The sequence below is a fragment of the Cebidichthys violaceus genome, unplaced genomic scaffold, assembly GCF_023349555.1.
Source record: "Cebidichthys violaceus isolate CVI_PGR_0920_01 unplaced genomic scaffold, fCebVio1.0.p SCAF_7, whole genome shotgun sequence".
Classification (NCBI taxonomy): domain Eukaryota; kingdom Metazoa; phylum Chordata; class Actinopteri; order Perciformes; family Stichaeidae; genus Cebidichthys; species Cebidichthys violaceus.
This window is the reverse complement of record NW_027176927.1, coordinates 1039378-1063664: the sequence shown is the minus strand read 5'-3', so window position 1 is coordinate 1063664 and position 24287 is coordinate 1039378. Positions and strand designations below refer to the sequence as shown.

At 41.7% G+C, this 24287-nt stretch overlaps 1 protein-coding gene across 1 annotated transcript in view; it reads left to right on the top strand.

Moving 5' to 3' along the window:
- The window catches only part of pear1 (platelet endothelial aggregation receptor 1), a 49793-nt gene extending 25510 nt beyond the window's left edge, over positions 1-24283 (top strand). Inside the window, exons 4-23 of the mRNA XM_068736391.1 lie at positions 18-118; positions 4688-4780; positions 9075-9321; positions 11449-11551; positions 11929-12065; positions 12456-12668; positions 14244-14418; positions 14593-14713; positions 14871-15034; positions 15983-16085; positions 16676-16828; positions 16936-17067; positions 17179-17310; positions 17875-17997; positions 18697-18915; positions 19414-19523; positions 19736-19862; positions 20403-20465; positions 20710-20904; positions 22716-24283. Of these exons, the coding sequence (XP_068592492.1) occupies positions 18-118; positions 4688-4780; positions 9075-9321; positions 11449-11551; positions 11929-12065; positions 12456-12668; positions 14244-14418; positions 14593-14713; positions 14871-15034; positions 15983-16085; positions 16676-16828; positions 16936-17067; positions 17179-17310; positions 17875-17997; positions 18697-18915; positions 19414-19523; positions 19736-19862; positions 20403-20465; positions 20710-20904; positions 22716-22855 (2851 nt within the window). The 3' untranslated portion in view covers positions 22856-24283. The remainder of the gene's footprint in view (positions 1-17; positions 119-4687; positions 4781-9074; positions 9322-11448; positions 11552-11928; positions 12066-12455; positions 12669-14243; positions 14419-14592; positions 14714-14870; positions 15035-15982; positions 16086-16675; positions 16829-16935; positions 17068-17178; positions 17311-17874; positions 17998-18696; positions 18916-19413; positions 19524-19735; positions 19863-20402; positions 20466-20709; positions 20905-22715) is intronic.
- The last annotated feature ends 4 nt before the right edge of the window (positions 24284-24287 follow it).

The window sequence follows — 24287 nt, the reverse complement described above, 5'->3', positions numbered from 1 at the left end:
CTGTGTTATTGTTTCAGGATCACCTACAAGACGGCCTACAGGCAGGCGGTGAAGACAGACTACCGCAAGAGATACCAGTGCTGTCCAGGCTACTACGAGAGCAGAGACAAATGTGTCCGTAAGTAATTATGGAAACCTTTCTATTAATCAACTCCTCCGTCTGCCTTCTTTTTTCTTTTCTTTTTTTAAATCACTGAAACAAGGAGTAGGAAGGCTGAAACAGTTGTTGAGAAGAACATACGTTTTGGGCAATATTCAGTTCAGAGGTCAGAGAGGTTTTAATCTGTGGTTTAATACACCATCATCACAATACATGACAAGGTAAATTGATCCACAAGCCCCTGCCTGCTTTCATACCTGCCTTGTAGAGAAGACAAGTCAGGTACACAATCTTTCTTTGTTTAATTTCTTAATTTAATTTCACTGTTGAGTGTATTTCTTTTTTGTTACATTAAAAAAAAGTATGTTTCAAGCTCAAATGTTCTCTCTGTCAGTCACAGAGGCACCAAAGAGACTCAGGTGTGTCTCATTGAATATATAGTCTTGTCCCATAGGACCGTACCTAGTATTTAAAAAAAAAAAGCTGAGGTACCGAGTGCAAGTGAACCCCTCCAAATCCCATCCCCCAGAGGATTTTAACCAGCCACCAAAACTAAAGTTTAGTGTCATTATGTCAATTTTCATATTTACCAACATCAACAGCTTAATTATTAACATTTAGTTATAAATATGCCTCTACTATGTAAGGAATTCATTCATGTAAATGCAGCAGAGGCTATTTTAAGATTACATTTAAAAGTTATTGAGATCACTTCCAAGCATCAAGAACAATCTTAAGTTGTATCTCTTTTTGTTGAGCTTAAAGTCGTCAAATCTAAATATATAGCAAAGAAAAAATTACTGGAATCAGCCTGGTAAATGTCCACAAAGTGTTGCTTTTTATTTATAGATTGTACACTTTTGCTGAAAAGCCCAAAATCCGAGAAAACATACTGAGGCCATGACCTCAGTGTCCTCAGTGGTAGCTACACCCCTGGTCCCACCCATGGGTGTGCAACATCAGTAGTTCATTACAAGCAAATAGTGTATAAACTGAATTATGAAGAGACAAATACTCCAGTCAAAAAACATATATGTAATGGAATTTTCTGTCCGATTCCTCTGACATTTTTGTAATGTAATGAATTAAGAGTGTTTTCAAGAGTGTTTAACTGATTATGTCGCTTCCATAGTTTCCTGACAGTATAGCCATTGGTGCACATGTGAAGGAGACCATGTAGTAATCCAGCTCAATTCCACAATCATTTTTTTTCCATGCAAGATGCATAGTCAATACGAGTAGCTCATGACACTGGAATTACCACAATTATGGGTTCTGTTCTCCGCATGCTGATACTGGCTCTTCTAACGGGAACTTTAAACTTAACTGTGTGTTGCTGACACCATGAAAACCCTCTTCATAATTTTCATATTAGTTCAAGGATTTCACATCATTTCAGCAACTATTATATCATCGACGAAGCATCTGTTGCTGATGAGTTCAGAGGGGTGGTACTGCTGCCTGCACAGCTCAGCTTAGAACAACAGAAACTATGAAACACTGATATGAGCAGTGAGCAAACTCCCTCAGCTTGACTTTAACACTATGGACAGTTCCAATGAATACAGTAAGGTTGTCCAAAGCACGAGAGACTATGAAACAATTTGACTTTTTGTTGTATTTTATGTGTTTTGGTGAGAATAATTTCTTACATTTGGTTTAGTTTTATTTGACATGACATGTTCTGTGTCTTTCTTCAAACATCTTGGGACCACGAAAGAAACAAATGCACTTTAACATGTTATCCTTTAGATTCGGCATGTTTTGTAGATCCAGAAATAAAAGAAAATTAGTTTGAAGGTGAAAAACATTCCTACATATGGAGTCAGTTAGCATGGAATCACCCGGAGAAACTGTGCTTTTGATGTGATTAAAGTAATCATAAGCCGATCACCTCACTCCTAATCTTAACTTTAACATTTCACAATAAATGTTTGGGTGCGCTAGTTAAAATAAACGACAGTTCGCTGTTGTCGTCTGAAAATACCAAATGATGCATCTGTCAACAGCTTGCTGACACAGCGTTATTGCTGACAGTCAGCGGTGGCATACGTATATAAATAAAGTGAAACCATACATAGCCGCAAGGCTCGAGACAATTCTACCTCAGCTTTACAAACCTTTGCACACATCACTGGATGATCTCATCAGTTGCATGATGGTAATAACAAGGTTTCTGTGCTCTGCGCTTCAAAAAACGGACATTTTGGAGATGAATGTTTTCATTCGGCAGAGATAATATGCATCTTTGGTTGCTTATTGTTGCACCACCTTTTACAGCAGTGTTGCATGTGTGTGTGTGTGTGTGGGGGGGGGTGTGTGTGTGTGTAAAGAGTTTTTTGTAGCCAAACACAAAAGCCTTTGATTTTACTGACTGACATCAGAAAAGCAAAGACCGGAGCTTACTGATTGCCGTTTTAAGCTCTATAATTGAAATATCTCAGGCTTCAACGTGTCGTGTAAGACTCCTCCTACACCCACTTTCTGTACACCGTTTCTTTATTTCCTAAATACATATAATTAGATATAAATACACTTACCTCCTTCATTGGATGGTATGTAAGCCTTTTCTTAGATCCCCTCAAATCTCCAGCCTCCAGTTTTCAAACACCTTCAAATAGAGACGAGAAAATAATCGGTTAAATTATTGTTTATTTAAAAGAAAAGCACCGTGCGCTTTATTCAGCATTTGGTTACAAAACACTTGTCTGGTGTAACACACAATGAAGAGATCTCTGGCTGAATTATTAGTCTGCAGTCATGAATGCATGTTTGAATCAACTTAATTAATAGCAGAGCCATTTATGATGCTGGCAGGGACACAACTCAAAGACCTCCTTTCTAAGAGGAGGCTCCTCGACAGTATGAATGGCACTGGTGCTTTCAATTGTACCGTCGAGCCCAGCTGCAGGGCTGACGGCTCACACACTGTTTATGATGGGTGGAACACATTTAGAGGGAAAGAATGCAATTCAGTTAAATAGATTTTTAATTAAATAAAAACACTCTTGAAATAGTGCCCTTTTGAAATAGATTGAACACATGTGCTCTTTAGTAATATTAATAATAATTTCCGTAGCACCCTTTCACCTTTTTGTTTTAAACAAAGTGTTTCACACACAAACAGAACGCACAAAATTAGTAACTTGGGGATTTTACAAAAAGGAAATATATTAACTATAACATATTATGTATCAAGAAGACGTGGCAGATAGCAAGTTGACTAAGTGAGTTCTCAGTGTTGAAAGTGATTTTCTTAGTGTTCTGATAGACATCTATGACAACACTAATACTTGTATATGCCCTGTATGAGTGATTCTGTACTTCTACAGGTACCAGTGTGTGCGTGGAAAGATAGAGTAACTCGGCTTCTTCAGTGTATTTCGTGTTCAGATGTAAGCTGAAACTGAACACTATGCCGCAGCCATTTGTTTGCATTGTGAATGCAAACCTGACCACTAAAAAAAAACCAAACTGTTCCCTAAAGAAGAACGACAGCATCAATCATTTCAACGTTACGTTCAAGTGCAAACCCTCAAGCGGCTGTAGTAATTATGACGGGTGCAAAAGAGCAACAACTTATTTCGTCGTCTTTTATTTGGAGGACTTGTTACAAAAAAGAGGGACAAAGAAAGAGCCTCTGGCTGCGTTCCAATAGTGTTTTTTTTTGCAGAGGAAGGTTCCTCAGCTGAGTGAAAAGACCCAGAAGTTTCTAAGTGGAAAAAACACTCAGTGCTCTCGGTTGTTAGGCAAACTCCAGATGAACACAACGAGCTCTTGAAATCAAAATAGTAGAACAAAGAGAAGCCTCTGATGAAGCAGGAAGTAGTTTAGGGCATATCAAAGTTAAAAAGAACAATGGGAGAACGCTGATAACGACGCTCCATTCGGCCGTGAATGAAATCTGCCGTTGCTGTTTAATTGTTCACTATGGATACATTTAAAACATCCTTCTTAGGAGGTGCGATTCTGTTTCAGCATGGAGTTTGTCACTGTGCTTTTCTATGTGTGATACATAAAGTTGCTTTTAAAAGATATCCATAGCCTAGTGTAAGAACAGTGAGATTCTCTTAACACTGCGGTTGTCCTTTTCCTAAATCCTCATTAGTTCACATCATGATGTTTTCCATAGAGGTCAAGGAGAAGTGGATAGGAAAAGACATTAGGATGTCATAAAATATATATATATATATATATATATATATATATATATATATATATATATATATATATATATATATATATTTTATATATATATATATATATTTTTATGACATATATATATATATATATATATATATATATATATTCAACCGTAGCCAAAGTCTAAACGATTCCAGGATCACATTATCTTGTGTGAAAAACAACCATTGCAACGACGTCCACTTTGATGTAATCACGAGTGCTAAATCACACCAGTTCCATTCGAATGAACAGAGCTGGTGAAGTGGTTCTTGAGCTCATCTTATTGGGCTCATCACAGAAAAAAAATAAAGTTGGGAACCATTGGGCGATCTGATGTGCACCACATGCTGTATGTCTCCACAAAGCCGGCTCTGTTATAAAAAGTGTGTTTCCCATCAACAGCTCGCTGCACCAAGGAGTGCGTCCACGGTCGATGCGTCGCTCCAGACCGTTGCCAGTGTGAGGGAGGCTGGCGAGGCGACGACTGCTCCAGCGGTATGAATCAGTCTTTTCCCCTTCGCTCAGACATTTCCTCACTCTCTCGTTTGCTTTTCCTCCCAGCACTTTCTCTCTTCAGGTGCGCACACACACACGAATAGACTTGACACACACACACACACACACACACACACACACACACACAACAGGAAAAGACAACTGGCCATTAGTCAAGTGGCTGATCTTCACATACATCACTCCATCACACACAGAAGGCCTTTCCAATGGAAACGGCAAGGGAGCATTACCGCATCGACAGCAATGAGTCATGAATGTCCGCCTCAGTCCAGAAACCAGTTTACTAGAGCAGAAGGAGCAGCACCTCTCACTCAGTTACCATTCAAAGTGAATAATAATAAGAACTCCAACAAACACAACAAAATAGCATTGTGAGAGAAATACTATGAGATGTACTGAAAAGAGTTAAGACAGAGACATTAAACCTGCTTCTTCTACCTGTCATGTCTTCTTTCACGAAACTAAAGTCAGCAGAAATGGTTATATAATAGTTATTCAAGGCACCGACTCAGAACAGTGAGTCTAACCCAGTTGGTCTTGAAATCTCCTTGAATGCGATCGTCCAAACAACGTGGCGTGTGAAACCAGAGCCACGTTCCGCGGGGCTGCTGTCCCCCTCGCTGAAATCAAGTTTTCCACTACCTTCAGCCCGATTCAACGCAGTCAGCTGGGTCAATGGTACACAGCCCCCCCCCCCACCACCACCACCTCTTATTCCTCTACAGAAAGAGGGAATTAGCTTTAACGGGTAGTGGTTGATGTCGTGACAGGGGGATGATGGGAAGGGGAAATGGAAAAAGGTCTCTCTCTCTCTCTCTCTCTCTCTCTCTCTCTCTCTCTCTCTCTCTCTCTCTCTCTCTCTCTCTCTCTCTCTCTCTCTCTCTCTCTCTCTCTCTCTCTCTCTCTCACCCACCAGGTCTGTCTCTCCTTACACTCTTCCCCCTCCTCCAACTCTCACTTCAATTTTCTTCCACTCTGCTCTTTTCTCTTCCTCCTCCTCCTCCTCCTCTTTCCAGCCTTGGCTCCACAGTATCGTCCTATAATGGAGTATTTTTGGCAGAGGGAGCCCTGATACTTCCTGGATGCCTGTGTGTTGAGCTATCTAAGTATGGGAAAGAGGAGAGGGGACTGAGGTTTTCATGCTGACCACTTTTAGGACTCTTTGCCCATGAATATGGAGAGGAGAAGCGTATACAAAAAGCATTCGAAGAAGTATTCAGTTCCTTTACTTAAGTAAAAGTACTAGTACCACACTATGTACATACTCCACAAGTAAAAGTCCTGCATTCAAAACCTTCACTTAAGAAAAATAATTATGAGCAGTGTTGACTATGTGATGTTTCTGGATGTATATTATTGCTGCATTTTACTGCAGTAGATGTTTGTTTAAAGTCCTTTTATATTCTGTTGAGTGTTATAATCTACAGCAATGCTTCATATTCTAGAAGATCGTCGTATGTTTGTAGCATCTCTGTCCTGTGAGAATAATGTCTCTAAAAAGACAACTTTTCACGAGCTCAGAAAAAACGCCCTGCTTTCAGCGTTGTGATGATGCGGCTGATCCACGAGGCCTTTTAAAGAGTTTATTTATCTTAAGTAGGACAATAATCTCAACCCATGAAGAAGCACAGAGACAGTGAAAATGACCACATTTGGAGTTACATGGTTTTCACTGAACAGGAAGGGTAAAAAAAAGTAACTAAAGCTGTCAGACAAACGTAGAAGTAAAAGGTACAATGATTCCATGTAAGATGTAGTTGAGTAAAAGAGTACATTGACTTTAACAAGTACTGTACTTGAGCACAATGTACTTGGTTGCATTCCACCTCTGACAAAAAAGCAAGGAAGAGTGGGAGAGAATGAAAAATGGGAACATTTAGGTAATTACAATGGTTGAGGTAAGAGAAAAGCAGGAATTGTGGCTCAGTGGGAGCTACAAAATGTCATGTCAAAATATTTAATGCTCTACGTAATCCTCGTTTCAGAGCAGATTTTGATCGAGGGGCGCAGAGTGCTGCGATCAAAGACGAGCAGCGAGGGTTGTTTAAGATATCCAGGAGATGATGTGGACTTTGTACGCAAGCAAAACCCAAACCACTGCTTGGACAATTCTCAGGGGAAAGGCAAGAATTTTCCCACCATACCAGTGTGCATTCCTAATAAAAGACAGTGAAGAGTTGCCAGTTCTGAAGTGTGTGACAGTCAGGGGGTTTACATGCACGCGGTATTACAGATACTGGTATGCATCACTGTAGAGGTCATGTTGATGATGATCTGTATGGATACAGGTTCATGACAAAAATGAAATAACAGAAATGAAGTTAAGCTTTTAAGTCTCCTTAAGATCGAGACAAGTTCAGAGAGTCTGTGTGTGGTCGTAGCGCTGTTTTGTGCGTCACCGTGATAAATATAATCAAACTCTTACATGGAAAATTGGCCATGAATTCCCTTTCGGTGTGGAATGTCAACATTCTGGCAATTTTGGATTGATCTGTGCTTGTTGTTACTGCGATCGAATCAAAAGTAAGACGCACTTAAGCTGAGTTAAGTGCATTTGATGAAGGTAAACTGACTCAGCAACGCCTTGCTCTTGTTTGCATGAAGATAAGCAGAGACACTGGCTGGTTTGCTCAAAAACAGCATGTCCAATCTGGCACATTTCAGCCAGTCGCTCATCTTAGTGTCCGGATGCATCAGCCCCCTCAGTTCTTTTGAGCCGACAGAGCTGCAGACCCTTTAGTAAATCTCCCCTGCTGTCCTGGAGAATGTCTGTGTAAACATAATCGCTGCTCCAGCTGAGGTTCTCATTAGTCAACGTGACACAGAGCCCCTCTCCAATGCCCACACAGAGAACAAGTGAAAGTACGATTCATTTAAACAAAACAAAACAAAAATAGGCAAGGGTCCTGCTCCGCGTCCGCTGCAATAAACACGACAGTCCATGGCAGCGCGCTTTGCTCCAGGCCAAATTTGGCTCGACTCTACCCTCTGTGTGATTATTGTCAAAGCAGTCCTTGTGCTCTTCAAAAGCTGTGTCAGGGCAGCAGGGGCGGGCGGGGGGGGGGGCGGGGGGGGGGGGGGCTCGGGCCTTGGTGAATGTCTGCTGTTCAGATAAAGAAAGATGATTCACAGAGGTCATGGCATGAAATTGCCGGAATTGTTTTTAGCTCAAGTTCACCGACGGCCATCCATGTGTTACGTCAGTGCTATTGGATATCGCATTTTCTCGAAGATGTCCGACACAGTCGAAAATCACCGATGTGAAATTTGAAGAATGCACGCTTGACCAATAAGGCGACTGAGATCTCTTCATCGTGAATTGAAACCCAAACCTTGTGTGAATCTCTGCGCTGCACTCCAACCCCAGCCGCAGCCGATCCTCAAGCTTCTGTAAAATTAACCATTTAAAAACTCGTCCGTCTTGTGAGCTCCATGTAAATCTCCCTGCCAAGTCGACATTATTTGTTGGTAATATAACACCGGAGGACTAAAAAGGGGGAGATTTGGATGTGGAAGCACGAGGGACATGGACAGTAATGTCTGGAAGAGTCAGTACTTTATGTACTCTTCCGCTCTCGTTTCTGTTCTGTTTTTCATCTCTGTGTTGTAGAATGTAATCAGATTTCTTTCTGTGTATTTGTTTTTCATGACATCATATGTTACTGTAAGTGTACACCACAGCGCATGGGAGGAAAACAGAATGAGGAAAAACAAAACTGACACTAAATGATCGCACATGCATCATACGCAAGTTACAATAATCAGCAGTAATCATATTTTGCGTTGGTGTTTTTATTTCATTTCCAGCATTGCAGAGCAGGTTTGACTCAGTGTTTAGAGAAGAAGGCGAATTACTGGAAGCTGACTGGTTTCAATCGTTGGAAAATGTGTGCAATGAAAGTGAGAATGTGTGTCGCTGTTTAACTACATGAGTAGTGGTGGTAGTGGAAAACAAAAAATACAAAATAAACTTTTCCTCGATAAGAAAAGTCTTACAAAGTGAAAGACCAATGAAAACAATACATTTCCCCCCCCCAGGTAGTATTAATGACAATCTAGTTTAATCTAGAATCCAGTAAACAGTAACATTAAATATATCAAATTTAGAAATTGAGATTAAACAAAAGAAAGCTAATCCAATAAACCAAACATCTACAGTCACAATTCATATTTTAAAAACTATTTTGCACGAATACACCAGAATACGGTTGTGTTTCAGTATCTCGGCATACTTCATAATCAATAAACCACCGTTTGTCCCGCTACCTTTCAGCCTGTGATGACAAACAATGGGGGCCAGGCTGCAGTCAGCAGTGCAAGTGTGAGAACGGAGCTCTCTGCGACCCCGTCAAGGGGACGTGTCAGTGTCCTCCGGGGTTCATAGGACGCCACTGCGAGGACTCCTGTCCAGCGGGAACCTTCGGGAAGGGCTGTCTGCAGAGGTGCAAGTGTGGGACCGGAGGATCCTGTGATAAAGCCACCGGAGAGTGTTTATGTCGGGACGGATTCACGGGGACTTTGTAAGTGCACAAAAATAAATCAATATTGAACAGGAGCCTTGCATATTAGAAGGTTCATGAATAAATGCTATATTGATTTTGTCAAAAGAGACAAACATTGACTGTAAAACATTGTTTTAACATTAATATTTTCAGATTTTCATCCGATTCCAAAATAAATATAGCATTTTGGAATGGTTCCCCTTTTTCACTGTTTTAATATTTCTGATATGTGGATTGCTTTGAGCTAAATGCTAACATCATGTACAGCAGGTGTAGCGTTTGTCACAATGTTTACCATGCTTAACATTCGCATATTAGCACTGAACACAGCTGATGGGAATGCCATCCGTTTTCCAGGTATATGGTAATAAATCAAAATATTTGCTATATTTAAAATTTCGATCGGATGATGGAAGTTTACAAAAAGTCAGGGGATCGTCACGGTGATCTCAGGTCATCCTGAGAGGAACATGCCTGCCTGTACAAAATGTTGTGTCAATATTTGACCAAAAACCAAACATTTTAACATCTTGTTGCTGCTGGAGGAAGTCAAGGGATCAACAAAGACCTTGACTGTCTTTACACAAATGAATGGCAATCCATCCAAAAGTTGTTGAGCTATTCAAGTCTGAACCAAACCCACATTGCCATCCTTTGCTTAGGCTGCTAACGTAGCTGACATTGACACAATGCCAATTTGAGTACGAGCCATCTTTATAGTATGTATAGTTAATTATGTAATTTAGGAGACACTTGGTACCTCACTTCATTACACGTTATAATATTACACTTTGTTATCTTCATTTTCTCAGGAGGTCTGTCCGTCACAGATCTGTCGGGTCTTACCGAGTTATTTGTTTCCACAACTTTATTATGCATGAAGTTGAGGAGTCATCTGTTACGCCTCGTTTTTAGCTACCCCCGAGGATGAGTAAGCAATGAAAACTCTTCCCCACTAAATATTAGTGGAAACTCGTCTACTGCCAATGTGAACGCAAACCACTTCCAGCTAAATAAGAAAGGGGGCTTGGCAACGCTGACCATTGGATAAAGCTCCTTGATGAATTGTCCATTTGAAGTACGTCCATAATATTTCATCTCAAGGGTGTATTAGAAAATATAAAATCCCAACACTGAATTGGACAAGAGGTAGTTTTAGCCAAGAAATCGTATTGGTTGAAGACACGTTCCAACCGTGCTGATGGTTCCCACAAAGCTGAAATGCCAAGTCTTCCAGTAATCAGAGAGCTACTGTTATTTTTTATTGACCTCGCCTTTTTTTGTTTTACTGCTTTCCTTCAGAGTAGTTTAGTAGAATATAATAGAGCTGTATGAACTACTAAATGCGGTCTCCAAAAGGTCATTATGTCTGTATACACTTGCTTGAAAGTTACAAGATTTTTCAAATTTTAAAAGCTAAAATTAAGTCATACATTCAAATGAGTAAAAGTACAAAAATATCAGCATAAAAATATACTTGAAGTATGAAAAGTAAAAGCACTCATTTTGCAGAATTACCCATTTTGTATATTATACTTATTGACACATTAATGTGTGCATCACTTTAATGTTGCAGCTAGTCAAGTTGGGACAAATATTTGATTTCCCAAGGGGATCATTAAAGTCTTATCGTCTTCTATAATACATCATGATTTATTGATTATAATTTGCATCATCAATCTAATTCTGCAAAGTACCCAGTGACTAACATTATCAAACAAAAAAAAAAGGAGTAAAAAGAATTTGCCTTTTAGTTGTGGTGGAGTAAAAGTATAAAGTAGCAGAAAAAAGAAATACTCAAGTAAAAGTAGAAGAACCTCAAAATGTTACTTTAATAAATGAGTAAATGGACTTAGTTCAGGTCAGATAAGTGTCGTCTCTATTGAACATTTCAGGCAAAATGGAAGCACTGAAAGTGCTTTACATGAGCATAATGCAAAACAAAATAAACACCTCCAGGCTGGTGCTTGAATAACCATTTTCATAGAAATGCTGCAAACATTTATTTTCTTCACTTTTACTGTCGAACAAACCCTTTACTTAAGTCCTCAGGAATGCCCCAGGAGGACACATGTAGCGTTTTTGACTAAAGAGGTCCATTAAGCTGTTATTAAGCATCGACTCCATCTTCTCTCCCCCCCCCAGCTGTGAGAAGGCGTGTCCCAGGAAATGCCAGGCACGGTGCCCCTGCCAGAATGGAGGCATCTGTAAAGGCAAAGGGATCTGCGATTGCCCGCCTGGATGGACGGTATGTCTTCAAGTTAAAGCTTGCGCCGACACTAACCTTCATGTTATCTGTGGGGGGGGGTGCCAGACTTTGAATTAGACTGACTCTCAAGCTTTCTCCAACCTTTGGACAAACAGTCTCTGACTTGTTGTCCAAAGACAGAGACAACCTGTCATCTCTGGAGACATGCAGATGCAAGGTTTTCCCCTAATGTAAAATTTGGAAGACATGCATGAGGGGAGAAGAGATTGTGATCTCATCAGGGAGCAAACTAACCACTTATTTTAACTGCGAAAGTTGCCATGTTGGTGTCTCGTTCCAGTTTGTGCAGTGAAGCGTCCGCCTTCACTTGGCATTTCTTTCTGCCTCAATGGTTTGTTTTCCTCGTTTCTCTCCAGGGTCCAGTTTGCACGGTGCGATGTTCAGAGGGACGGTTTGGACAAAACTGTGCTGATGAGTGCGTCTGCCACAACCGGGGCAAATGTGACCCCGAAACTGGACAGTGCCAGTGTGCTAAAGGTTTCACCGGTAACAGGTGTGTGTGTGTGTGTGTATGCGTGTTTGACTGTTCTTGTGCATGTGGCCTTCCTAAAAGTCCATTCACGCCAAGGGACAGCTCCTTTCTCCAAGAACCCAAACATAACATCTTCTCTTGATTCTGTATTGTGTTGTCCTCCTACAGTCGATGTCCTTTGGTATTAAAAGCACCACAGCCCAGCTGGGTTGGATAATATGAGCATTCTGTGTGTAGTAAATTGATTCCATGATTTCTAGTCACTGAACAGAAATGTAACTATTCAACAATAGAGCCTTTGCTACCATCATAACTGACTAACCACGATATCAAATGGAAATTAAATTGTTTCATTCATGTTGAACTCTAGTCCAGCTCTGCTTCTCCAACCTTCTGTGTTGCTGCCCTCAGGTGTAACGAGGAGTGTGCTGCAGGCACGTACGGTCAGGACTGTAAAGGTGTGTGCGACTGCGCTAACGGCGCACGCTGCTACAACATCGACGGAGGCTGCCTGTGCGAGCCGGGCTTCAGCGGCCCGCACTGCAGGGACAGAATGTGTGCACCGGGCAAATACGGCATGCACTGCGAACGCAAGTGTCTCTGCCAGGACAAACAGACGCTCAGGTGAGTTGACGTCTTCAGGAAAAACTGGTTTAAGTGACGCAAACGTTTCTCTGGAGGCAGAAATGATCCAATTATGGTTGAGCAGAATCTCAGTGAGCAGAGCCTAAGACACACAATTTTAGGTAAATTAGCCAGCTACTGGTGGCCCCACGTTAACCTTAGCTCATACACTCCTTAGACTCCAGGCCTTGTGGGTTAACACAGTGAATGGGTTCACATGAAAGTGGGAAAAGTTCCAATGAATCAAACATCTTACCTTTGCCAGGCTTGTCATAAGTATGGTTTGAAGTCCTGAGCACCTCTTGCTGGTAGGCCTGATGAGCTCGATGCTGCCACCTGTGTCTGTAACACCACTGACTTCTTGTGGTTTTCCCTCTTCTGGGCAGGGCTAACGTTAGCGCCATGCTAAACCCACACAGGTGTTTTCTTCTTCCTCTTCCGTTAAGTTGTATGAACATTGGCATCCATGAGTTGCATTACTGCCCCTCACAGTTTCTCAGTGCAAACTATTTACAGTAAACAAAGGTGAGTGTCTGGACCCATTCACGAGTCCAGATATTGTCCACTCTATATAACTCAGCTGCTTGAGTGCAAATCCTTCCCAAAGTGTAGCATCTAGATCTTCTCCAGATGTGTGCACAACCTTCAAAAATACTCCTGCAGCGTCTAAATCCTTTCCGACTTCTTCTGTATTTCAACCGTACAAAATTACGACCACGGCAATTAATGCCAAAAAAAACAAAACCCCTTCTTGTCCAATGCTCTTTCAGGCAACTCCTTTTCAAAAGTCAAACCCACCACAGGTGTTTTCATTCCCCGTGATTAGACCTCTTCTCAGGCCTGTGTGGGCGTGTGCAGTCTGTGCTCGATGGCACATCTCTCTCACTCTGCTGTTGCACCTGTGGTGGAGGTGGGGCAACTAATCGCCTAATCACCACCACATTCAAGGATATTAATCCATTTCTGCATTTTACTACTGTATTTTATTTCTTTAACTGCACTGCAACTATTATTCTGTTTTTTAGCTTTTTAGTGTTTTAATGAATTGTTTTTAAATCTCCTTTTCTTTTGCATTATGTTTTGATGCTTTTAATGGTTTTATGTGAAGCGCTTTGAATTGCCTTGTTGTTGAAATGTGCTATACAAATAAACTTGCCTTGCCTTGCCTTGCCTAATCAACCAGAATAATTGAAAACACCTGTGTGGGTGAGCACGTTTGCTAATTAGTCCAGCTGAACGCTCCTCAAGTTCTTTGGCGCCACCAGCTGAGATGTTTTTCAACCAATGGGATCGTTTCTGCTTGTCAGAAATGACTGTATCAGAAGTGAAGTGAATGCACATATCGTAATAATAATCATGACATTTACAAGAGCTGTTCAGTACATGCACTAACAAATCTTTATCAATTAACAATCATTTTCTAACTGAACCGACTGAAGTGATCCACCGACCACACCGATAGCATTTAGCAGCGTAGCTCCTCACTGTTTTCTTTGGCAGAATCAGCACTTTCTCACTGTTCCTTTGTAGTTTTGTAGCGATTTCGCCACATTTTCCTCTATTCTCATTGTTCAGCTGCCACCCGATGAAAGGAGAGTGCACATGCCAGCCGGGGTGGGCCGGACTGTTCTGCAACGAGACCTGCGCTCACGGTTTCTACGGTCACGGTTGCCTGGAGCCGTGTCTGTGTGTGAACGGAGGGGTGTGCGACAGCGCCACGGGACAATGCCGGTGTGCCCCCGGGTATACGGTGAGTGGTGGAGTTTACCATGATTTAGTTGGGATTCAGTGAAGACATTTATAAATGAAGATAATGAATCATTTTCTGTGCTCAGATCTGATTACCTATTTTATTGTATATGTGTCTCACCTGTTATATGCGGCCTAGGTTTATCATTAAAGTTAATATTTTTAATTATTGCAGGGGGTTCACTGTGAGAATCTTTGTAAAAGTGGCACCTACGGCAAGAACTGCTCCCTGGAGTGCTCCTGTGAAAACTTTGTCGACTGCTCGCCTATTGATGGGACTTGCTTCTGCAAAGAGGGTGAGAAAAATATGCACACATGTTGGTCACTGTGAAAGAGGAAAGGTTTGACTGCTTCACCTATTGACAGACCGATGAATGCATGACTGGAGCAAAATTGGTGAAATAACAAACATGTCTATCAAACATGGCTGACGGTCCTTTGGCGTGTCTGCAGGCTGGCATGGACCGGACTGTTCCACCCCCTGCTCCGAGGGAACCTGGGGCCCAGGATGCAACGCCACCTGCCACTGCGCCAACGGGGCAAAATGTAACCCTGCAGATGGATCCTGCGCCTGCACAGCCGGCTGGCAGGGGGCGCGCTGCGACCAGTCGTGCCCGGTAAATGTCTGAATGAGGCTTTGTAGCTATGAAGTGGTACGGAGGAGAGCATCAGATAATCTCAAACTACTTTACTGTCGGTTTTTCATGCAACAATTGCTCTAATCCAAAATATAATTTTCTTGAAGGAGACAATGAAAGCAACCTTGAATACATATACAAAAAATATATATATATATTTCAAGAAACCTAGGAATTGTACTCTTCACATCACTCTGCAGTAGATTATTCCACCAGTTTTTTTTAAATGAAAGGTGGGTAAACTCTATCCTCCAGCCACCAATACTGACAATTATCTGTTTTATTTAATACAGTTTATATTACTTTGATGTTAACTAGAGGAAGAATTAATAAAAAAAAAAACTGAAAGTGTTTGTTAATACCGGAAGAAATGTATATAAAATATATATACTTTATGCATTCTACAATGAAATAAAATGAATGTAGATAGCAGGGTGCTCTGTTTTAATGAAAAGATCAGTTTTAATGTGTTCATCCCCTCACATATCATCCCTTCGTCTCCCAAAGCAACAGAAAATGTCCTGGACTAAAGCCACAGCATCGCATGAAAACACATGCCACTGACTGTGGAAGATAAGAAAAATGCGCTGTACGTTTATTGTACGTCGAGCTGAGTGGACAAATGAACTGCTATCTTTGATAGGATTAATACACAAATCATAAGGGTGAAAATTATACAGAACGTGTCGGTTCTGATTGTCTTCAGAAATGTTGTCCAGCTTTTCATCCCTTACCTCACCCTCTGTATGTTTTAATCTGTGATTTGGACGCGTGCCGCTCGTGTCTCCGCCATGCCAACCCACCAGGCTGTCTATACAACCACACATTGCCAGTGTAGTATTTTGTCTGACTCTGACTGAGCTGGCCGAATGTTGAAGAGATTCCCCTGACGATTCTGTGCCCGTTGGCATTTGCTCACATGTGCAGATGGGCACGTTTGGGCCAGGCTGCCTGAAGAGGTGTGATTGTGTTCATGCCGACGGCTGCCAGGCTGCCACCGGGGAGTGCCACTGTCTGCCAGGATGGTGGGGTAAGTGATGACGTCCTCCTGGTGTCGCTGCCAGCTCGGCTTTGGTACCAACAGAACTAGCGGAGCCACAGGTTTTAAACCACTCGGCCTCTCTTTGATCCGGATTGTATTGTTCTCTCACTTAAAGGACCACCATTGACTTCAAATCACCGAAAATTCACATTGTGACAAACGTTTTTTACACTGCACCAAAGGCTCTCTACTTTCCCTGTAGCTATTAGTTTTCATTTTAAAAGCTGTATAAGCTGGACAATAGATTTATATTTATGTGTTTTCATTTTAACGCTATTATCACATTTAGTGTTGGAGGGAGCATTCAGATCTTTTATTTAAATAGTAAGTGGAAATACTGCAATATAAAAACAGAAATAAAAGTATACTCATTGTGTAGTAAATGGACTGAAACGTGCACAGATTATTGCATCAATACTTTAAACTCTGAGAGGAACCATTCTTCACATTGTACCTGTTATATTTGCTTACTTCTACTGAAGTACATTTATGAATGCATGACTTTTACTTGGATGGAGCATATCTCCATTGCGATATTGCCAATTTTCATCCACTCCCCATTTTTTTCCCCCCTCCAGGTTCCCGCTGTAGCGAGCCATGTTCAGAGGGCCTGTGGGGGCGCCACTGTAACCAGACCTGTTTCAAGCATTGCCCCAACAGCGACACGTGCTTCAGGGAAACTGGAGCGTGTGTGTGTCGCCCGGGCTACTGGGGAGTCACCTGTCAGAACAGTGAGTGTTGTCGTCAGCCAGCTGCCAAACAGCAGAAAACAGATCGGATCAAAAGCAGAAGTGTACTGGACTGACATCTGCTCACTCTTTATCCGCTTGTCTCCCAGAATGCAGAGCTGGTATGCACGGGGACCAGTGCAGTATGTCATGCCCCTCCTGTGGCCAGTCGTACCGCTGCCACCATGTGACGGGAGAGTGTGATTGCCTCCCTGGACACACTGGACCCAACTGTGATCAAGGTTGGCATTAACATCATGAATCACACACACACCAATCATCATGGATGTTGCAGAAACACTGGATTCAATCCGCTGCGGACAATTCTTCACATGACATTGTGTGTCTTACAGTTTGTCCAGCTGGCTACTACGGCAAACGGTGCTCTCAAGTGTGTGTTAACTGTGCCAACAACTCCACATGCGACCACCGGGACGGTCACTGTGAATGTTTGCCCGGCTGGACCGCTACCGACTGCTCCATACGTGAGTACGACGTCATGAAGCAACTAGAGAAGTGCATTTTCTGGAGGAAACGTCTTAAAGACTAACATGAAAAGCGACTGCCGATGGAGGAATACAGCTTATTGCTGCGTCAATCATAACATCACATCCAAGAGATCATTTACTGGTATTATGGGTACAAAAGCAACTGTTACCAGCAAGATATTGAGAGTTGTCATGCATGCCCTGTGTTAGTGTTATTGTTTTGCTTAAAATATTTACAATATAGTCATATAGGGCTGCAACTAACAATATCAATTTGCGTAATTTAGCTTGAGAAATGTCTGAAGCAGTGAATCGATTATTAGGATTGTTGTAGATTAATGTTCTGTTGATTGACTCATAAATAAATCAGCTACATCAGTTCTACACTCGAATATCTCTCACTTAAACTGACAGATGAAATAGAATTAAATACCAAGTTTAAATTTTCTCAGCATTGTACTCAGTGCAAATATGTCCACACATTGTTATCTTTGCACCATAGTTAAATATTTGTTACATGTGTGTAATGCATGGATGTGATACGTACCTTGTGTTTTCCAGCCTGTAGTCCGGGGCGGTTTGGTCCATTCTGCACTCAGACCTGCTCCTGTCCGACCAACCTCATCTGTGACCGATATACTGGAGACTGTGTGTGTGAAAGTGAAGGAGAAGACTGTAAACAAGGTGGAGATCCAAACACGCCTGCAATCTTTCTTTCTTGAGAAGTAGTGGATAAAAGATGTCACTGGCTTGATATTCCATTTGTAAATTCAGTGGCTTCTATGTCTGTCATTTTAACTGTCAATGTATTACTGATGGTGAATGGTAAATGGACTTGCATTTGTATAGCGCCTTTCTGGTCTTCCGACCACTCAAAGCACTTCACACTACGGGTCAACATTCACCCATTCACACACACATTCATGCACCGATGGCAGAGGCTACCCTGCCATCACCACCAAGGACCCTCCAACATGCTCACTGGAGGAGCCGGGGATCGAACTATGATCTTCTGATTGGAAGACGACCCGCTCCTTCTCCGCCATGACTCCATGTGACCTACATTAGTAAACGAGGTCATGAGGAAGAAGATTGGCTATTTTTATAAACTATTTTCGCCCTGCTGCTCTGCTGGGAGCCAACACCAAGCTGTTAGAGGCCCAGGCCGTATTGCCGGGGCACTAGAGAACCAGAACCAGGACTGCACGGGGCAGACTGTCAGACCCTGCTGCAGTCAAATTAAAGGTTCTCTAAAGGGACTCTGTGCTTGGAAGCACTACCACTTTCGTCCACAGGGACCGCCAAAACACAAAATGAAATTCCCTTTGCAGTATAGCTTTAACGAACTGTACTTTATTTCTCTTTCCACCTGCTGTTTGACAGAGTCGTCTGTGAAGTCAGGGAGCGTGATGGTCCCCCTTCCTCCCGGTGAGAGGGAGTCGTGGGGAGCCATCGGCGGCATCGTCGTGCTCGTCATCCTGGTGGTGCTGCTGCTGGCTCTGCTGCTGCTCTACCGCCGCCGGCAGAAGGACAAACAGAACCACACGCCGACCGTGTCCTTCTCCACCAGCCGCACAGTCAACTCTGAATACGCCGTTCCAGGTAGGTCAATATTCATATGCTGTATATGGTGGTGGAGGAAGTACTACTCACATGTTTTACTTATGTAAAAGTACCAATAGTCTGGCATTTTATTACTATGAAAGGTTAGACAGTGGCAGATCATTGTTAATGCTTATGTTTATCAAGCTTAAGATCACAATTCCTATCTAATTGCTTACGGTTTGACAAAGTGTCATTTAAATGGATGAGCACTGTTAAATGGTAACATCACACTTGATGTGCTTAGAAAAGAGTGAAATGTGATGCAGTGAAATCATTTTTGAATGCCATGCAGTGAATTTAAAGTAAGATATTTAGCTCTTTTTTCATTAAATAGTCATTATATGTGGATGTTTATATAGCTGCTCTCGGTCACAATGTGGTTTTAGTAGTGTGTATGTGTTTTTGTAATTATTGTTCCACGGAGATGCATTTTATTGACCTTGAGGTACTTTAATTGCAGCAGACGTGATTCCATGTGTTTGTTTTGGCCTACAGATGTTCCTCACAGTTACCACCACTACTACTCCAACCCCAGCTACCACACACTGAGCCAGAACCGGCCTCCGCTGCCACACCTCCCCAACAACCACGACCGCACCATCAAGGTGAATGCCACCTCTGTTACGTCACCTCGGTGATCTCATACTTGCACTGATACGTAATGCATCCAGTCGACAACAGCTGGCCGTGTTTTCAGGGTAATGAAATCATAAACCGTAAAGTGTTGAACCAGTAAGTCACGGCTCTTTAGTTTATTATATATAGCTCTTTTGTTTGTTGCATTTCTGATTGGTGTACCATTCACTCTGCCCTACAGAACACCAATAACCAGCTGTTCTGCAGTGTGAAAAACATGGAGAGGGAGAGGCGGGGCCTGTTTGGGGTCGAGAGCAACGCCACTCTACCTGCAGACTGGAAGCACCACGAGCCTCGCAAAGACGCAGGTCCGTCTGGGTGACTCCCTCCACTGTGTGATTCACATTCAGGACCAGCATTTAGAGGAGACACCTATGCAGATAGACCTGCAGCAGTAAAAATGAAATGAGTGGATTAACATTTAAAAATAAGGATTCGGTTTCCGGACCTCCTTCCGACCAGCAAGTTGTAAAACCTGCAACTTGCTGCTAATGTCACCTTCTGCTAGAAATGATTTATTATTTAGTTATAAGTTAGTTAGTTATACTTTTTGTTTCATAAGTTTTAGGGAGGAGACATGCTGTGACACCTGAGGAGAAAAGTCCTCTTTTATACACCAAAAGTTTATCTTTCCATTTCCTTTTGGCCAGAAAATGGTACTTGTCAATAATGCACATTTAATGTGAGACTATAAAAACAATAAGGTCTTCATAAAAAGTGGTAGTTGCATTGCCAGCATGCACTCACCTGGTATTGATTTTGCAGGTTTCCAAAGCGGATTATCTGCCTTTGATTAGTTTGCCATAAATGAAAATCAAGATGCCAGATTTGTCTTTTATTGCTTACAGGAGCTTTTGGAATTGATCGGAGCTACAGCTACAGTGCCAGCCTCGGAAAATATTACAACAAAGGTAGTTCATCACCCTATTTTCACCCTTTTTTGCTCTTCTATTACCTACTAGAGAGAATTAGCAAAACATACTGTTCACCAGCAGGAGGATGCTACATAAAACTATAGGTGCAATTATGTAAAGATCACATGAATACATATTTGTCTTTAGTCGTAAAGTGTTCAGATTATAGACTGACCTTGGTCCTGCTGCTGTGCCACATGTTCCTGACTGTCACATGTCTTCGCCTCCTGTGTGGTGGCAGAGCTGAAGGACGCGGTGGCGGTGAGCAGCAGCTCTCTGAACAGCGAGAATCCTTACGCCACCATCAAAGACCTGCCGGGTTTGCCCTTCTGCCACCCAGAGAGCAGCTACATGGAGATGAAGTGCGCCGTGCCCAGAGAGCGAGCGTACACCGAGATCAGCCCGCCTCCCTTCAACACGGCCACCTTACGCCGAGGTGAGCGACACTTTCGACCTCCTTCAGCAATGTACTGAGGAGTTCCGCCTCTCCACAATAACAGCTGGTTGACATTCATGTTTTATGTGTTCTTAAATAGAGTGACTTGTAAATGGAATCTACTCCTACATCATTAGTATCACAAGAAAAGAGATGAATCTGGTTGTTAGGAAGAGTCAGAGTCACATTGTATATTCCTGTGAGCCAATCACATGCACCTCAATAAAGACTCAACATATTCAAGTATAAAGAGGAAGAATTTAAAGGAGATGACAGGAAGTGGAACGAGACAAAGGTCAACATATCTTACTGAGTTTAACTAAAATAAGATACATTCAAAATGATGACTAAATTGACAGCACTGCTGTAGGGCTACAACTAACAATTGTTTTTTTTTTTATTTATCCTCTGATTATTTTTCTCCATTAATCAGTTGGTTTATGAAATGCCAGAACAATTTGAATCCTGTCTGACTAAAAAAAGTCCGAAATGAGCAAAAAGATAATCAATAAATCACATATACAATTAAAAACGCCAGCAAATCCTCACAATATTGAAGCTGTCATAAGGGAATGTTTGGCATTTGGCTTGAGAAGTAGTTCCTGTTGATGGACGTATCAATCAATAGACGTATTGTTTCAGCTCTGAACCCTGTCAGGTCAATCAGGGCAATCCTTTTGAACAGCGTAACGCTAATTCAAAAATGCATCATCCTTCCATCCTCAATCAATAAGCTGAGACTTAAAATAATGTGAAAAACTGATTAAGTTTCTCCAATCAGTCAAACGTTAGAGCGTATTTGTGCTCCGACAGATGGGGAGGATGGGCTTCCTGAAGGCAGAAGGCTGATAAATGAGCAACTGTTTACAGGGAAGAGGAAGAGCTGGAGAGAGGATGTTCTTCTGTTAGTCCAGACACCAGTAATACATCAACATGAAGCCAGACTCATGAGTGATGATGGGAAACATGTGAGAAACAAATCCTTAGATTCATGAAAATATTGGCTTGATATGAGTCTTTCTCTGAAGTAGAATGTCACCATTTTGGATCCTGGTGGCCAGTTTGGGGGAGGAAAAGTGGGAGAAAATAGCACTCCCTCCCCTCCGTCAATAACTGTTATTAACACTCACTCAAGCAGCAGATTGAGGTTAACGATAGAAAAACATATATATTAAGACAGCTTTTCCTGTGTAATTTGCTAAAGGGTAAAACATTTTTCTAATAATAAACTCTAAACTTAAAAACGTGGTTCTTGAGATCATTTGTTCAGTGAACCTTTTTATCTTTAAGATTGTTAAACGACTAAAAACTCAACACGGTACAACCTGATTCAGTCATTTGGTGACACTATTAAGCATTTAGCATTCTATTAAAAACAAATGGTTTATAACACACTATAATGTGGCTGTAAGCAGATATTAGGATGTTTTTAAGTGTTTAATTATGTAAAAATATTCACATTTTATATTATTACAAGTGTGCTTTACCATATTGTCATTTGGTTATCTGTTTAAACACCAGCCCTACACTTATGGACGTCATTATAGTCTTTTTACTCGTATGTAAGGATGAAAAGATGTATATTCAATTACATTCATGATATCATCTGTGTGTTCAGCAGACAATTACTACTTGTTTTTATAAGAGGAAGGAGGATATTAGTTTTAAGATGCAGAACAAAGGTTAAAACATACTCTATATAGGTTTATAGGTACTTTATTTAAATGCATGTAGTGGATTAAGAGGTTATAAAGAACCCCTCATGTCGTGTTTGTTTATCTCAGTGTGTTCTTCATCTTCCTCCCCCTCAGAGCGTCAGAGTTCCCTCGGTCATGCTCCGTACGAGGACCCCCAGAGCCACTACGACCTCCCCGTGAACAGCCACATCCCGGGACACTACGACCTGCCGCCCGTCCGCCGCCCCCCCTCCCCCAGGAGAACACCTCAGTGACCGTCACCGCAGCGGAGCAAGTCTCCCCCCCCCTCCTCACTTCGGGGAGGATTTCAGGCCTGTGCAAACTTTTCGGCTCTTGCCTGACAATCAGAGCTGCAGACCACCCACAGAACTATTGTTCACTGTGGATGCCCCCTCCACACCCCCACCCCCACCCCCACCCCACTGTCAACTCAACACTGCCCCCGTGTGGGCTAAAGTGGTACTTGCTTCACCGTGACAGACTTGTCATCCAGACTGGGGAGCCAGCGGGCTGCGGTGAGGAAGGCAGGACTGTGGCGACGCCAGCGGTGCTTCAGCTGCATTCACATCCCGTGGGAAAAAAAACACGCCAGAAGACTTCACGCTTAAAAGCAGCAACTGGGGAGAAACTCAGCTAAATATGCTGTGATTGAAGTTCTGCATTTAACCTGCAACTGATCAGCTGGTGTGCATGTTGAAAAGGCCCATTTTGTCCGATTTTTTTTTTTTTTTTTTTTTTTTTTTAAATGTAGATATTTCAAATTTTCTAAATCCTTAATTTTTTTTTTAATCAGGCAGCTTTAGATGAACAGCTGGATCTCCTTTTGGTTTGCTCATTGAAAGTAAACCTTTTTAAAACTCAAAAAAGGAAAGAGAGACAAAGGTCATGCAACCTTTTTAGAGATGTCCTCCAACGCATGTTTGTTTTGTACAGCAAAAATCCTGCCAGTCTTTGCTCGGAGACATTATTAAAAAATGTTTGTTTTTTTATATTTCTGATATTCAGGCTTTATTAATCTGGAGAAAACAGGTTGTTTCACCAAAGTGCCAAAGATGAAAAGTATATTTTATGATAATTCTTATCACCGTCTCCTCCAGCCATGATGTCCCCTGTTTGTTTGAACGTATTGCTGCTGTCATATGAAAACTTTGTAAATATAGAAATGAGTATATTATCTCCACAGTAATGTTAAAGAACAGCCTTATTTCAGAGATGTTTAAGGAGTTTGTGACCAAAGATCGCACCAATAGATACATAATTATGTTGTGAATATTAAACCATCAATTGTGGGATTATAAGCCAAAGCAGCGTTATGAATGTCAAAGCAGTGTTCTACAGCAACGTATGTCTTTATGTGGTATTTAAAGGGCCGGTTCACTCGAAATACAAAAAACATTGTCACTTAAGTACTCTGACCTAAATCATTTGTAATTGTTTTTTGTCAACCAAAGTCTTGTTGCCTCTAAATAATTTTAGAAAAGCTATGATGCATTTTTTATCAAATGAAGTTAATTGTTCAGTCAATCAAATAACAGACCCTGTGTACCACAAAGAATGTACATCGTGCTTTAAATGCTAGAGCTTATAGCGCTTCAGCTTTCTTTTATGTATGAGCATATATTTTTGAATGTAACCATGGGAACATGTGTGTATAATGTAAATAAAAATGGCTGCACTTTTCATCCG